Source organism: Balaenoptera ricei, chromosome 10 (genome assembly GCF_028023285.1).
Source record: "Balaenoptera ricei isolate mBalRic1 chromosome 10, mBalRic1.hap2, whole genome shotgun sequence".
NCBI lineage: Eukaryota > Metazoa > Chordata > Mammalia > Artiodactyla > Balaenopteridae > Balaenoptera > Balaenoptera ricei.
In genome coordinates this window covers 54,049,375-54,064,959 of record NC_082648.1, presented here as the reverse complement: position 1 = coordinate 54,064,959, position 15,585 = coordinate 54,049,375, and the positions used below count along the sequence as shown (strand labels likewise).

The 15,585-nt window shown below is 41.1% G+C and overlaps 1 protein-coding gene across 2 annotated transcripts in view; it reads left to right on the top strand.

Annotated features, from left to right (window-relative positions):
- GNS (glucosamine (N-acetyl)-6-sulfatase) overlaps window positions 1-14,294 on the top strand; it is a 51,480-nt gene extending 37,186 nt beyond the window's left edge. Inside the window, exons 11-14 of one of the 2 annotated variants that reach the window (XM_059936412.1) lie at window positions 1,680-1,787; window positions 2,782-2,892; window positions 4,306-4,466; window positions 11,558-14,294. In XM_059936412.1, the coding sequence (XP_059792395.1) occupies window positions 1,680-1,787; window positions 2,782-2,892; window positions 4,306-4,466; window positions 11,558-11,627 (450 nt within the window). In that variant the 3' untranslated portion in view covers window positions 11,628-14,294. Of the gene's footprint in view, window positions 1-1,679; window positions 1,788-2,781; window positions 2,893-4,305; window positions 4,467-11,551 lie in introns of both variants that reach the window. The other variant, XM_059936411.1, reaches the window with a different exon arrangement.
- The last annotated feature ends 1,291 nt before the right edge of the window (window positions 14,295-15,585 follow it).

Below are 15,585 nucleotides of genomic sequence, written 5' to 3'. Positions count from 1 at the left end.
AGCGGCAGCTTCTGAAGTCTCCTGTGACTTATGGTTTCTGAGACCTTCATCGGCACAGGATTGTTCGGGTTTCATCATAGCATAGTGATTAGGAAATACGTTGTTCTCTGACTCCCTTTCCAGGCAGCTGTGGCATTCCACGGCCTTGTGCAGGCCATCACGCATTCCCCACTGTGGTCACCAGGCTAAATAGGTCCACTCGGGTCCTTAGAGCCGTGGTTCTCAAACTAGCATTCATCAGCGGTGCCTGTGGGGCTGGTTCAAATGCAGATGACTCCCCACTCCCATGGGCAATTAAGAATTTGTGTTTGTAACACATTCCCAGCAGATACTGATCCTGCTGGGGGCACATTTTGAGCACCATTGTTTTGGAGCAGTGCTTCTTGAATTTCACAGTGCATATGAGTCACCAGAGGATTTTATTAAAATGCAGACTCTGGCTCGTTAAGGCTAAAGTAGGGCCTAAGATTGTGCATTTCTAACAAGCCCCCAGGTGTTGCTGATAGACCACAAACCAGACTTTGACTACTAAGGCTGTAGACCATTTTAAGAGCCCCTTCGCCTTTACCTTTTGTTCATACATTTTAGAATAAGCTTGTCCATGTTGACAAAAAAATTCTGTTGGAAGTTGACCTTTTATTATGTTGAGTCTTCCAATCCATGAATGCGGTATGTCTCTCCATTGATTTAGGTCTTGTTTGGTTGTATCATACAGATCCTCTATTAAAATATTTATAATCAAATTAAAAAAAATAATAAGAGCCCCTTCTAACCTGGCCTCCCCATCCCTGTCTTCACTCCATCTCCAGATTCTGCGGCTGGGCCGACTTTTCTAAAGCACAGCCTTAGCTGTGTTACTTCCCTGCTCAAACCCCCTTCCCCACCCCTCCTTCCCGTAGCTTCCCATCACCTGCTGCTCTTTGTAGAACAAGTGGGCAGCCTGCTATCAGGACCTTTTTCTGTTTGGTACCAGCCTGCCTCTCCACCTGCCTTGGCACTGCTTCCTTGTCTGAAAGCTGGATATCAGGAACCCGTACCACCAGGTGTTCTGCTTCCATCCTGTGCTCACGTTGTTCTTTTGATCCCAAACTCCCTCTAACTCCCAGATCCTTCCTCCTCTCACCATTTGTGTACCTGTCTTAAACTTCCCCACTGCAAATGCTGCTGCTGCTTTCCTTCTGCTCCACTGATGTGCAGCAAAAAGTAAATGAGTTGATATATGTATGGTATCTTCATTCTGACCATCAGGAAGTACTTCAACCCTAATACAGTCCTTAGCACACCAGCCCTGTTGAATTTCTCAGTATGAGCTTAGAAGAGTTCTTACAGGGTTTGCAGACAGTATTGTTTACTCTGATCTGAACCTTCAGCACCTTGCCCTGTGACTTTGATTCTTGCTTAGCTCCTGACCTGCTTCACAGAAGTAGTCTTGGGAAATAACTATTAAATGCTCAAAGCAATTCACATCACTTGTGAGGACTCTATAAATACCAAACATGATACTCGGTAGCCTTCAAATGTCTCTGTTTTAGTCATTCCCTTCAGTTACTGAACGAACAGTCCAATGTGTTTTGACTCCCAAGTCCCCTTTAGCAGTAGAATGAATAACATTATTAATGAATGACATCTTTATCACAGTCTACATGCCTCACAGAAACCACTTTTGCTCTTCCTTCTAGAAAGGAGCCAGTAATCTGACTTGGCGATCGGATGTCCTGGTGGAATATCAAGGAGAAGGCCGTAACGTCACCGACCCAACGTGTCCTTCCCTGAGTCCTGGAGTGTCCGTGAGTGTAGCCCGAGTTGGCTTAGTAGCTTTCTCACTGACAGCACAGTATGGCATTGGTTTAGATGTGCCAAGTGCTGAAACTCTTCATCTGAGTCCTCCTCCTGTCACTTTGTCACTTGACTCTGGGAGATCAGGAGATAGAGGTAAAAATAATCCTGAAAAATGATCCTTCCCACCTGTTGTCAGAAGGTGCACTTCGAATTCTTCCGGTTTTTGGAACAAGTTCACATATCTGCTTATCTTCTTACCTTATCAGTACCCCCTCCTCTTTTTCTACCCTTCCCAGTCGCGGTACCATTTTTCATTAGGGATGTTATCAGTGGCATCCAACAGAGAGACGGCGTTTCCACCTGTAACCGTGCCATGGCGTGTGTCTTGATTTGGTGGCAGCCAGGCTGGTCGTGGAGGTGGTAACAGTGACATTAGCCTCTCTTTAGAGAATGAGAAATAGGAGAGCCAACTCCAAATGGAAGCCGAACACCAGAGTGTTACAGTATAGTAAAGAACCAACCAAAAGATGGTATGGAAGATAGGATGGAATAAGACCTAAGTCCTATTTGGTGGTAAGAGCACTCATAAACAACTTACTTACAGATGTTTCCACAAAGCTCATTTTAGCCTTTTTCTCCAACCCTTTAGGATGAAAGATCCTAATACACCTTCGTAGTGACTCATCCGTGTATTGATTTCTTCTCCTTACCAACCCATACGTTTTACAGGTGTTCATTACAGCTAATTCTTGTCGGGAGAGTAGCAGGCAGGGATGGCAAGTCTACAGACAAAGCAGCCACACCCCATGTTCCTTAATCCAGTCAGCCCTCAGTAAGGAACAGAGCCTCACATCTATTTTTGATTTACTTCTCTGTGAAAGGCTTCCTCACTTCTGTCCAGTTGTATGTCTGGCTTGAGCCAACCTGGCCGCCGTGGTAAGCAAGTCGCATTCGTTACTGTAGAAGAATGCTCTTCAGTTAACTTTTTAAATGTCCCTACAGCAATGTTTCCCAGACTGTGTGTGTGAAGATGCATATAACAACACGTATGCCTGTGTGAGGACCATGTCAGAAATGTGGAATTTACAGTATTGCGAGTTTGATGACCAGGAGGTAAGAGGGCCTGCTGCCTCCCCCACCCCTTGTGTCTACTGCCAGGGCTTTGTTGGCTGAACTTCGTGGCAGAAGAACAATTCCAAGGATGCTCCCTGGGGAGGATGGGTTTCTTATCTGTACTTGACCTTGGGTTTCCGTCAGTTAAGGAACTAAGATTGCACAAGGCCATACTTGACTTCTCTAACTCACCTTGCTGGGTGGGGTTTTCTCCACTCCCACCATCACCCACACTTACACTTTAAATGCACGCAGTTCACTTTTTCAGGATGCTACATGCCTGGTCTGTTTGCGTCTCTGAAAGTTTGGGGTGAAGGTAAGGTGCCTCAACTTCTATGGAGATGAAAGGAGTTGGGGCCTCTCTTAGAAAGTTTCTTGGCAACCAGCATGGTTTAGACCCTTCTGTCGCCACCACAGTGCAGTCCAGTGCTGATCAAACAGATTAGCAGGTTAAAGGCGGCACCCTTGGAGGAAGGTGGCTTTCAGCCAGCCCGGATCAGCGTGGATTATCTGAAGGATCACACTGACTGCCGTCCCGTGTGGTTTCTTACTGTTTATCAGCGAGTGTGCACCTACCCCATCTGGCAGCCCACATCTTGCCATATGGAGCCGGTGCCCGTCGTGTTTTTCAGAAATTGACTTGCTCTCTATTTATTTGTAGCTTCTGAGCACTTCGGACAACAAGCAAGAGAGCTTCCCTCAAACTCAGTTCCTTCTGCTTTAAAAGTGATAGTCCGAGAGCAGCTACTTGAAGCCTTTATAGGCAAAATTTATCTACAGTACATCTTCTTAGCCTATCACTAACTCCAGTTCGGAGAACAAAGTACAGATTATGGGGAAATAGTGATATTAGATGTGTCTAATTTTAGAAATAATATTGTATTTTTCCTCAATTGGTGTTATTTATCCAAAACTGCTTTTTAAAATTGGAAAACTTAACATTTTTGTAACACAGGTTAGAGTACTTTCGTATCTGTTCTCATTTGAATCTTCACAATTGTAAGGCAAAGATAAACTTCAAATGTCAGCTCTCACTCAGTAACCTCATTACTAAGTCTAGTTTCTGAGCCCTTGCCATTTGAGGGTCCAGCCTTCGGTTCTCTGCTTTAATTACAGAAGGTAATAAGCTTCTCCCCCTCTCTCCCCTCCTGACTGCCTGAAGGCACAGGGATGCTGGAGGCCCCTTTCCAGCATGTGGGCCATAGACCCAAAGCAATTCAACCCCCAGAACAGATGCTCCATTGTCTCCTCTATACCCTTGGGCTTTTTGAGAATCTTGAGACCGGATGATATTCTCCTGGGCCTTGGTCTTTAATCTGCCTCCTCCGTTCCCATTTAGAAATAACTCACATGAGTATTTCTTCAAATGTAACCCTTGCTTTTTTCTTGCCTCCATCTTTTCATTTCCTGTAGGTGTTTGTAGAAGTCTATAACCTGACTGCAGACCCACACCAAATCAATAACATTGCTAAAAGTATAGACCCAGAGCTTTTAGGAAAGATGAACTATCGTCTAATGATGTTACAGTCCTGTTCTGGACCAACCTGCCGCACTCCAGGGGTCTTTGACCCCGGGTAAGTTTGCATCGTCCTCAGAAACTTTGTTCAGTGGTCTCTGGCAGTCCTGCCGTTCTTTAAGGCACAGGGAGCCTGACGGGTCCTCCTTGCTCTGAGCTGAGCTGTCTCTCTCTTTACAAGGGGAACACTGTGTCCCAGCGCAGGAGCCAGTTGTGCTGGGAAAATGAGCTGCTCTCCACAGCCAGTTGGTGCTACAGCTGGAGGCACAGCCCTGCCCGTACCACACGGGGCTCTTCTTTCTCCCTGTGATGCTTGTCATGGTACCACTTGATGGCACTGGTGACATCTGGGGTTGCTTTAGTGTAAGATGACCCAGGGCTACCCTGTTCCCTAGTGCTTCTGAGAGCATATGCTTTCATTTCATTTCTCAGAAGCCCCAATTACAGAAACTTGAATACTTGCCAGTAAATTTAATATATTAAATACACACAATGAAATAGAAAGTATGAACTCTCAAGTGTCTAAATAAATAAGCCCGCTGCAATATGTGAAGGTTGGAAAGATATTTAACGCTCACCTACTAAGTCAGCTCTGTTCCTCCTACTCTCATTCCTCTTAAACAGTAACTTTTCATCAGTAACATGGCTGTCAGCACACCATGCATTTGAGCTGTGTGTGGCAAGAAGCCTGTCATTTTTTGCTTGAAGATTATAAAATTCAAAATCAGACTTTCATTGGGAAAGGATTATTTCAGTTCTTACACTCTGATTATAGGAGAGAGGGAAGAATGATGTCCTAAGCTGATGGAAACTAGTGAATTATTTAGCTACCTTCATGTGAAGTGGTATCTTCAATCCAAATCAGTGAGGAATGTATGTGAATAAGTAGAGAAAGGGGATTGTAGACTATTTATTAAAGAAATGTAGTACTTTTGCTTTTAAATAGTGTATATAGAGCCAAAGAGACATAGATGCCAGCAAACTAAAGGTAACAATATAAAAAGACAATATTTATCATAATTTTATATCATTTAAGCTAATTAACTTTTAAATGGATAATCTTGTTAATGTGTAATTAGTAACTGATCAAGCATTCTGCCCACCCAGCTTTAATCTTTCCTCCAAGTTAGTGAAATGGATCCTCACTTGGTGGCAGTTCCTTGAAATAGGAAGTTCATTCTCTAAGATAAAAGCACTAGACTTCTAATTAACACATGCTGATTTTTGCAGTTTCTAACAGCTACTTTGCTCAGAATGTTTTACCAAACTAAATAAAGTTAGATGTCTATAGCAGTCGCTGACTGACTCTAGGAATTTAAAGCCAGCATCTAACTAAATCTTGCATAGAGGGTCATGAGACTTGGACATCTTGGACTGTAATGTTGGGCCACAGAAGGTCAGATGCAGCAGCCCCGTTAAGTGTTAGAAGGACTCGACCATAGAATTCCCCTACAGCCCTTAGAGCCCAAACAGGTAAATTTCACATGAGGAAATAGTGCTTGGAGTTGTGATTTGCTCAAAGGTCAACTGTTTGGAACTGATTTAGCAAGATCTCTTGACTTCCAGGCAAGGTTTGTTTTTTATTTATTTATTTATTTATTTATTATTTATTTTTGGCTGTGTTGGGTCTTTGTTTCTGTGCGAGGGCTTTCTCTAGTTGCGGCAAGCGGGGGCCACTCTTCATCGCGATGCGCGGGCCTCTCACTATCGCGGCCTCTCTTGTTGCGGAGCACAGGCTCCAGACGCGCAGGCTCAGTAGTTGTGGCTCACGGGCCCAGTTGCTCCGCGGCATGTGGGATCTTCCCAGACCAGGGCTCGAACCCGTGTCCCCTGCATTGGCAGGCAGATTCTCAACCACTGCGCCACCAGGGAAGCCCGTTTGTACACTTTTTGATAATGGCCATTCTGACTGGTGTGAGGTGATACCTCATTGCAGTTTTGATTTGCATTTCTCTAATAATTAGTGATGTTGAGCATGTTTTTATGTGCTTATTGGCCATCTGTATGTCTTCTTTGGAGAAATGTCTATTTAGATTTGCCCATTTTTGGATTGGGTTGTTTTTTTAATATTGAGCTGCTTGAGCTGTTTGTAAATTTTGGAGATTAATCCCTTGTCAGTCACATTGTTTTCAAATATTTTCTCTCATTCTGTGAGTTATGTTTTCGTTTTGTTTATGGTTTCCTTGGTTCACTTTTGTTTTTATTTCCATGACTCTAGGAGGTGGATCAAAAAAGATGTTGCTGTGATTTATGTCAGAGTGTTCTGCCAATGTTTTCCTCTAAGAGTTTTATAGTATCCAGTCTTACATTTAGGTCTTTAATCCATTTTGAGTTTATTTTTGTGTATGATGTTAGAGAATGTTCTAATTTCATTCTCTTACATGTAGCTGTTCAGTTTTCCCAGCACCACTTACTGAAGAGTCTGTCTTTTCTCCAGTGTATAGTCTTGCCTCCCTTGTCATAAATTAATCAACCATAGGTGAGTGGGTTTATTTCCAGGCTTTCTATCCTGTTCCATTGATCTCTCTTTCTATTTTTGTGCCAGTACCATACTGTTTTGATGACAGCTTTGTAGTATAGTCTGAAGTTAGGGAGCCTGATTCCTCCAGCTCTGTTTTTCTTTCTCAGGATGGCTTTGGCTATTCAGGGTCTTTTGTGTCTCCATACAAATTTAAAATTTTTTTGTTCTGGTTCTGTGAAAAATGCCATTGGTAATTTGATAAGGATTGCATTGAATCTGTACATCGCTTTGGGTAGTTGCATTGAATCTGTACATTACTTTGGGTAGTACAGTCATTTGACAGTATGGATTCTTCCAATCCAAAAACATGGTATATCTTTCCATCTGTTTATGTCATCTTTGATTTCTTTCATCAGCATCTTATAGTCTTCAGAGTACAGGTCTTTTGAATCCTTAGGTAGGTTTATTCCTAGGTATTTTACATTTTTGATGTGACAGTAGATGGGATTGTTTCTTTAATTTCTCTTTCTGATCTTTCATTTTTAGTGTATAGAAATGCAACAGATTTCTGCGTATTAATTTTGTATCTTGCAGCTTTACCTAATTCACTGACGAGCTCTAGTCATTTACTGGTAGCATCTCTAGGATTTTCTATGTATAGTGTCATGTCATCTGCAAACAGTGACAATTTTATTTCTTCTTTTCCCATTTGGATTCCTTTTATTTCTTTTTATTCTCTGATTGCTTGTGGCTAGGACTTCCAAAACTATGTTGAATAAAAATGGAGAAAGTGGACATCCTTGTCTTGTTCCTGATCTTAGAGGAAATGCTTTCAGCTTTTCACCATTGAGTATGATGTTAGGTGTAGGCCTAACAATGTAAGCATTGGCCTTTATTATATTGAGATAGGTTCGCTCTAGGCCCACTTTCTGGAAAGTGTTTATCATAAATAGTTATTGAATTTTGTCAAAAGCTTTTCTGTATCTATTGAGATGAAAATACGATTTTTATTCTTCAGTTTGTTAATGTGTATCACACTGATTGATTTGCAGATATTGAAAAATCCTTGCATCCCTGAGATAAATCCTACTTGATCATGGTGTATGATCCTTTTAATGTATTTTTGGATTCGGTTTGCTAGTATTTTGTTGAGGATTTTGAATCTATGTTCATCAGTGATATTGGCCTGTAATTTTCATTTTTTGTGGTATCTTTGTCTGATTTTGGTATCAAGGTAATGGTGGCCTCATAGAGTAAGTTTGGGAGTATTCCTTCCTCTGCAGTTTTGGAGAATAGTTTCAATGGAATAGTTTCAAAAGGAAAGCTGTTAACTCTTCTTTAAATATTTGATAGACTTTGCCTGTGAAGTCATCTGGTCCTGGACTTTTGTTCATTGGGAATTTTTTAATCACAGTTTCGATTTCAGTACTTGTGATTGGTCTGTTCATATTTTCTGTTTCTTCCTGGTTCAGTCTTGGGAGATTGTACCTTTCTAAGAATTTGTCCATTTCTTGCAGGTTGTTCATTTTATTGGCATATAGTTGCTTGTAGTAGTCTCTTATGATCCTTTGTATTTCTGTGGTGTCAGTTGCAACTTCTCCTTTTTCATTTCTAATTTTATTGATTTGAGCCCTCTCCCTTTTTTTCTTGATGAGTCTGGCTAAAGGTTTATCAGTTTTGTTTATCATTTCAAAGAATCAGATTTTAGTTTCATTGATCTTTTCTATTGTTTTCTTTGTCTCTATTTCATTTATTTCTGCTCTGATCTTTGTGATTTCTTTCCTCTACTAACTTTGGGTTTTGTTTGTTTTTCTTTCTCTAGTTGCTTTAGGTGTAAGGTTAGGATGTTTGAGATTTTTCTCGTTTCCTTAGGTAAGCTTGTATTGCTATGAACTCCCTCTTAGAACTGCTTCTGTTGCATGCCATAGGTTTTGGATTGTTGTGCTTTCGTTTTCATTTGTCTCTAGGTATTTTTTGATTTCCTCTTTGATTTCTTCACTGATCCATTGGATGTTTAGTAGCATTTTGTTTAGCCTCCACGTGTTTGTGCTTTTTACAGTTTTTTTCTTGTAGTTGATTTCTAATCTCATAGTGTTGTGGATGGAGAAGATGCTTGATATGATTTCAATTTTCTTAAATTTATTGAAGCTCTCTTTGTGGCCCAGCATGTAATAAGTGCTGGAGAATGTTCCATGTGCACTTGAAAAGAATGTATATTATGCTGCTTTTGGATGGAATGCTCTATAAATATCAATTAAGTGCATCTGGTCTAATGTGTCATTTAAGGCCTGTGTTTCCTTATTGATTTTCTGTCTGCATGATCTGTCTATTGATGAAAGTGGGGTGTTATTTTAAAGTCTGTTTTGTCTGATATGAGTATTGCCACTCCAGCTTTCTTCTGATTCCCATTTGTATGGAATACCTTTTTCCATCCCCTCGCTTTGTCTGTATGTGTCCATAGATCTGAAGTGGGTCTTTTGTAGACAGCATATATATGGGTCTTGTTTTCGTAGCCATTCAGCCAGTGTGTGTCTTTTGGTTGGAGCATTTAGTTCGTTTTCATTTCAGGTAATTATCAATATGTATGGTTCTTATTGCCATTTTGTTAATTGTTTTGGATTTGCTTTTGTAGGTCTTTTTTCTCCCCTTCCTCTTTTGTTCTCTTCTCTTCTGATTTGATGCTCAACTTTTTAGTGTTGTGTTTGGATTCCTTTTTCTTTTTTGTGTGTGTGTATCTGCTGTAGATTTTCAGTTTGCATTTACCATGAGGTTTTGATATAGCAGTCTATATATATATACAAGATTAATTTGCTGGTCTTTTAATTTCAAATGCATTTCCAGTATCCTGGATTTGTACTCTTTTCTTCTCACAGTTGCTGGTTTTGATATCATATTTGTGTGTGGATGATTTCCTACCTTTCCTGTATGTTTGCCTTTACCAGTGAGCTTTCTCATTCTTAATTTTTTAGTTGTGGCCTTTTTTTTCCCCTGCCTAGAGAAGTTCCTTTAACATTGGTTGCAAAGCTGGTCTGGTGATGCTGAATTCTCTTAGCTTTTGCTTGTCTGTAAAGCTTTTGATTTCTCTGTCAACTCTGAATGAGAGCCTTGCTGGGTAGAGTAATCTTGGTTGTAGGTTCTTCCCTTTCATCACTTTAATATATTGTGCCACTCCCTTCTGGCCTGCAGAGTTTCTGCTGAGAAATCAGCTGATAACCTTATGGGGATTCCATTGTATGTTATGTGTTGCTTTTCTCTTGCTGCTTTTAATATTTTTTCATTGTCTTTAATTTTTGTCAGTTTGATTAATATGTGTCTTGGTGTGTTCCTCCTTGGGTTTATCCTGCCTGGGACTCTCCGCACTCCCTGGAATTGGGTGATTGTTTCTTTTACCATTTTAGGGAAATTTTCAGCTAGTATCTCTTCAGATATTTTCTCAGGCCCTTTCCCTCTTCTCCTTCTTCCATGAAATTGCTTTGTTTTTTTAACCATAACTGTCTTGCACACATTCGGGAGGCTTATAACTAAGATTCTAGATGCTGGCCTTGCTGATGTTAGCCTGAGCTATTTAAACTCCACCTGGTTTTCTTTTAAATTCTAGAGTGGGTGTCAGCAGACTAGATATCACAGGCCCACTCCAGACACCACCAGTTGGAATACAGTGCACACAGATTATTTATGTATTGCCTGGGGCTGCTTTTGCACTTCAGCAACAAAGTTGAGTAGTTGGGACAGAGACTGTGCGGCCCACAAACTCTAAAACATTTATTATCTGGCCCTTTACAGAAAAACTTGGCCAACCCCTGCTGTAAAATAATACTAAGAGTTAGTGTCTGTTACCATAAGGTAGCAGATAAAAGTAAAATACAATGTTATTTCCAGATCACACAAAGTCCAGCCAGCCTGTGGGGGTTTTTTTTTTGGTGTTTTTTTTTGGCCACGCCCTGAAGCATGCGGGATCTTTGTTCCTCAACCAGGGATGGAACCCGTGTCCCCTGCAGTGGAAGCTCGGAGTCTTAACCACTGGACCACCAGAGAAGTCCCCAGTCTGTGTTCTTCATGTCTGCCAGGTCTCAACTCAAGTTACCATTGGCATTCATTCTTACTTCCCCATGGGTGGTAAATAAGTGATTTTATGTGCCACATGTTTTACATGAGTTGCCTTCCTGTTTTGTTGGTGGCCAGAGGGGTTGGTGACTTACCTAAGTTCATAATGAGCCAGATTCAAGCTCCTGTCAGGTGCAGACCTGCATTCTTACCCACCACAGTCTGTGTGTCTAAACTGAAAAAGAAGACAGGCCTTTGAAAATGTTGGAAGGGCTTTCAGCAAGGACTAGACTCTTCCCCAGGCTGCTTTATAGTTGAGGGATTGCCCCCCCCCAAAAAAAAAAGTAAGCTCAAACCCTTCCTCCTAACCCCTTTCAGGATTAGCCTTACTTCTGTTTCTCCTCTCCTCTCCACTTCCACTATATTATTTTGTGCTTGCTGACTTATGATGGAAATGCTCTTAATTACTAAGTACTCTTGCTTTGTACTACGGACTTTCTCACTAGATCCCCTTCTGGTGACTTAATTGTTCCTTTTGTATCCCTTCCTGCCATTCTTTCCAGTTAATATTCTGAATGAAGTACTCAATGGCTAACTGTAGTTAATGTGACATTGTTTTTTTCTTTTTCTGTGCCCAGATACAGGTTTGACCCTCGTCTCATGTTCAACAATCATGGCAGTGTCAGGACTCGAAGGTTTTCAAAACATCTGTAGCACCTCTGCAGTTGGATCCCTTGCACGCCTCTTTCTGATGAAGTGATTGTAGTAGGTGTCTGTAGCTACTCTTCAAGACCATGCCTGGAAGGGTTTCTGGACTGGCTTTAAGTCCTGTTTGAAAAAGCAACCCAATCAGCTGACTTCCTTGTGCAATGTGTTAAACTGTGAACTCTGCCTGTGTGTCAGGAGTGGCTGTCCCTGGTCCCTTTATTCAACTGATGATGATACTCCTGAGGTCTTTGTTCTCACCAAACCCTTTCTGTCCTGGGGCCACAGTTCTTGATTATTCCCCATGTGGTCAAAGTCTAGATTTGTAAATCCATTCAGATAAATGGCGATGCTTTAGGGGGGCAAGGTTTTTGGTATACAGCTTGACCTAAAATCAGAGGACCTGCATAGCATTCGAGATTGAACACTTCACTATCAAAAATACTAATATCACATGGCTTGAAGAATAACCATCAGAGCTGACCCATCTGATTAAGAACAAATACCATTGTTTTTAGATCAGTAGAAGTACACTGTTTATAATATCCATCACAATGGATCACAAATTCAAAACGCATCAATGAAGCTCTGTTCATTTTTTGGAAATTCTGGGCTGGTGCTACATTGAAATAGAACAGTAGCAAACTTTTGGTAAAGGCTAATTCCAGGTAGTTACTGAAGGTGATGGACATCTACTTTCCAGTAGCTGCTAACCACGTGAAGCGCCAGTGAACGCCAGGGGTATCTGGGGAATGTCTCTTCTCTTGATACTTTCCTTTCTCGGATCTGAAATATAAAGTGGGTTAAGTATTTCAGCAGAGAAGGACTTCCAAGGGTTGGCGAAGGTTGTGTTTTCTGAGGGCCTTCTGTAGGTAGGGCTCTCTGGTTGACAGGTTGAAGGGCTATAGATCAGGGTGTAGTAAGTGCCTGTCCAGCAGGGAGCCTGGGTTCTAGTCCCATGTGTGATGTTGTGAGACTCCCTCTGCATATTGCTGACATTCTGTTCATTTGTTATAAGATGTAAGAATTTCTTAGAGTTGATGCAGAGTACCAACTACTTACCTTCTTCCCTTTCAGAAAACTTCATCTTGAGTTTTTGGAGTCTTGTGTAATCTGGGCCTAATTCACTATTCCTCTGTCGAAACCCGATCTTCTTGAGATTTCCTCACTGTTTAGAACACCCGCATTTTTGTCTCTTGGCTCGAAGACCAATCCCATTTCTTGTGTCTTCTTCACAAGAAGGTTAATTGGTGATGTGGCAGCAGGGGAGGAGGAGGAACTGTGGTTTATAACCTGTTCAACTCAGGCAGTAGTGATTTTAGCTTTATGTAAGGTCCTAGGTTGAGCTTTAAGCACTTTGTAAGACATGGCCATAAGTAACTTTTCTATCACAATTCCAGATAGCCATGTTGGGTTAATAGCCATTGGGTTTATTCCTTTACCTCATACAATCCCAGTAACTGTGGTGGTATTTAGAGGTGAAATGGGCAAGTGAAATGAATACCTCTGCTGTGACCATTTTCGGAAAAGAAATTCTAACAATTTTGTAACTAAAAGCAAACTACAATGTTGAGTATGGGTATTGGCTTTATTCTACACTTTTGAGTCTTAACATTAATCAATCAATCAGTCAGCTTCCACATTAATAGAAGTTGACCATGGTTATTCCTGAATAAAGAGAAACCAACTCTTACCAGGTCTTGTACTGTGATGTCATATTATTCAGTTTTATGATGCTGGTTCCTGAAAACAGATGACGTCATTAAGAGTGACACAAATCAGCTGCTGATTGATAGTATTCCTGTCCCACTGCTCTTACATTCATCAGACTTTTTGTTTGGGGGGTGGGCGGGGTGGAATGCAGTGAAGCCCTTTTTTTGTACCCCTAATTTTTGAATGGCCTCTAATTTGACTTTTTCTCTTGGACTGGTTGCATTCTGGATCTACACTAAAATCATCTTTCATAAAGAGACCTCAGTTTCTAGACTACAGACCACAAAATGCACTGGAATTTTTCAGAATGATATGTACAAGGGCCCCACTGCAAGAGGCTTGCCTTGTTTCTCTCTTAATTGTACTGATTTGAATTTTGATTATTTTCCCTTTTAAGAAGACCAGGTCCATGTGTATTGGTAATAGAAAACTGTAACCATTAGGAACGAACAGAGGTCTTGGGGAAGAACAGAGATTTTTGCCTTATAAGATTGCCTATTACAAAGCTCTCCCTCAAGTAAAATAACAGTCCCTACAACTATAAAGTAGGGAATGCCTTTTGAGTATCTTTGACCAATGGTGCTGTTGCAAAATACATTTTAATTGACAACAGTAGGGTTTTTGTACAAAATAGTAATGATAGCCATGGAAGGTTATATTTTTGTGTCTAAGGACTAGTGTTTTAATGAAAGAAGATAAATTGTCCCAGGATCCTTATTAAGAGAAAGCAAAGGGTATTTAAACTGATTCACCAGTGGAACTAGGTGGGAATATTTGGGTCTTTTGTTTCACCACTGCTTAGGTCCAACTAAATTTGTGTATTCATGTGTTTGCATCATCTGTTCTTAGAAGTTATTCTGCCCTGGCTCTGCGTCATCTCAGTCATTTGACTAAGAAAGTGCCCTTTGAAGGACCCTGTTCACTGCTGCACTTTTCAATGAATTAAAATTTATTTCTGTTCTAGTGGGAATGTGTCCTTTGTTTCAGTCCACAAGTGATAATTTTGACAAAATGTTCTTTGCTGTATACCGTTTAATGTTTTAATCACTCACCTAGTACTGGAGATGGGCTGTTCCGCATTGGGTACCATAGTCCCTACCTGGAAACCTCGTTCGTATATGTGTGGTCCCTGCTGCCCAGTATCCCTGGATGAGCACCATGTAGAAAATCCTTCCTGATAAATCATTATGCATTTACAGTTTGGAGAAAAAAAGAAAACAACTTACCTTGACCAGCTTTAAATTAGATAAACTAAGCTCACCGTCAAAGGTGCCTTGCCTTGATGTTCAGTCATGTGATCCATTGCCCTAAATGAGAAGTAAGTCCTACTGGAGTTGACAAACTTTTTCTTAAAGGGATAGTTAATACTTTAGGTTTGCAGGCTATGTCTCTATCACAGCTACTTAACTCTGCTGCTTCAGTACAAAAGTAGCCATAGACAACACAAATGAATATGCATGGCTATGTTCCAACAAAACTTTACCAAAAAAAAGCATAATTTGCCAACCCCAGACCTAGTAGGTTGCCTCTTATAAGTTCTGAAGACCAAGCAGAAAAACAAGATGTTAGAAGATACCCATAAAGTTTCCAGACTACTATCAGAAAAACAATTGAGTTTATCACAGTATCAAGCCACCAAGGAAGAGGAGAACATTTATTTACATAGACTCAAAGTGAGGGTAAGTACAGACTCTACTAAATCCATTTTTCTAATTTGTAGCCCCACCCCCATTCCCACTGAGACTGTACCCTGCCCTATAGACCCAGACAGACACTGTACAGATTTAGTATTTGTTTCACTTTCTTTCTCTGCCTGCCATGGGTTTAAAGGGCTAGTCACGTGTGTACCTTGAAGTCTGTAGCAGCAAGAGCAGAGAACCTAAAGGCCCCAAGCTGAATGCACTGTGCAGAGACCTTTACTGATGGCCTAGGAATTACTATATGAGGCCCCAAGCTGAACGCACTGTGCAGAGACCTTTACTGATGGCCTAGGAATTACTATATAAGGCCCCAAGCTGAACGCACTGTGCAGAGACCTTTACTGATGGCCTAGGAATTACTATGTAAGATTTGCATGCAGGACATGGGAGCCGGCTTCAGGAGTACCACAGAGTAGATGACAGTTCTAAATCTTAGTCTTTGAGAGGAAGCTTTCATAACCACCTTCTGCTGGTGAGACCTGAGATCTTATATATCCTCACAACCTGCCCCTCTGACTGATGCTGATAGGTCCTCAAAGGGCAGAGAAATACAT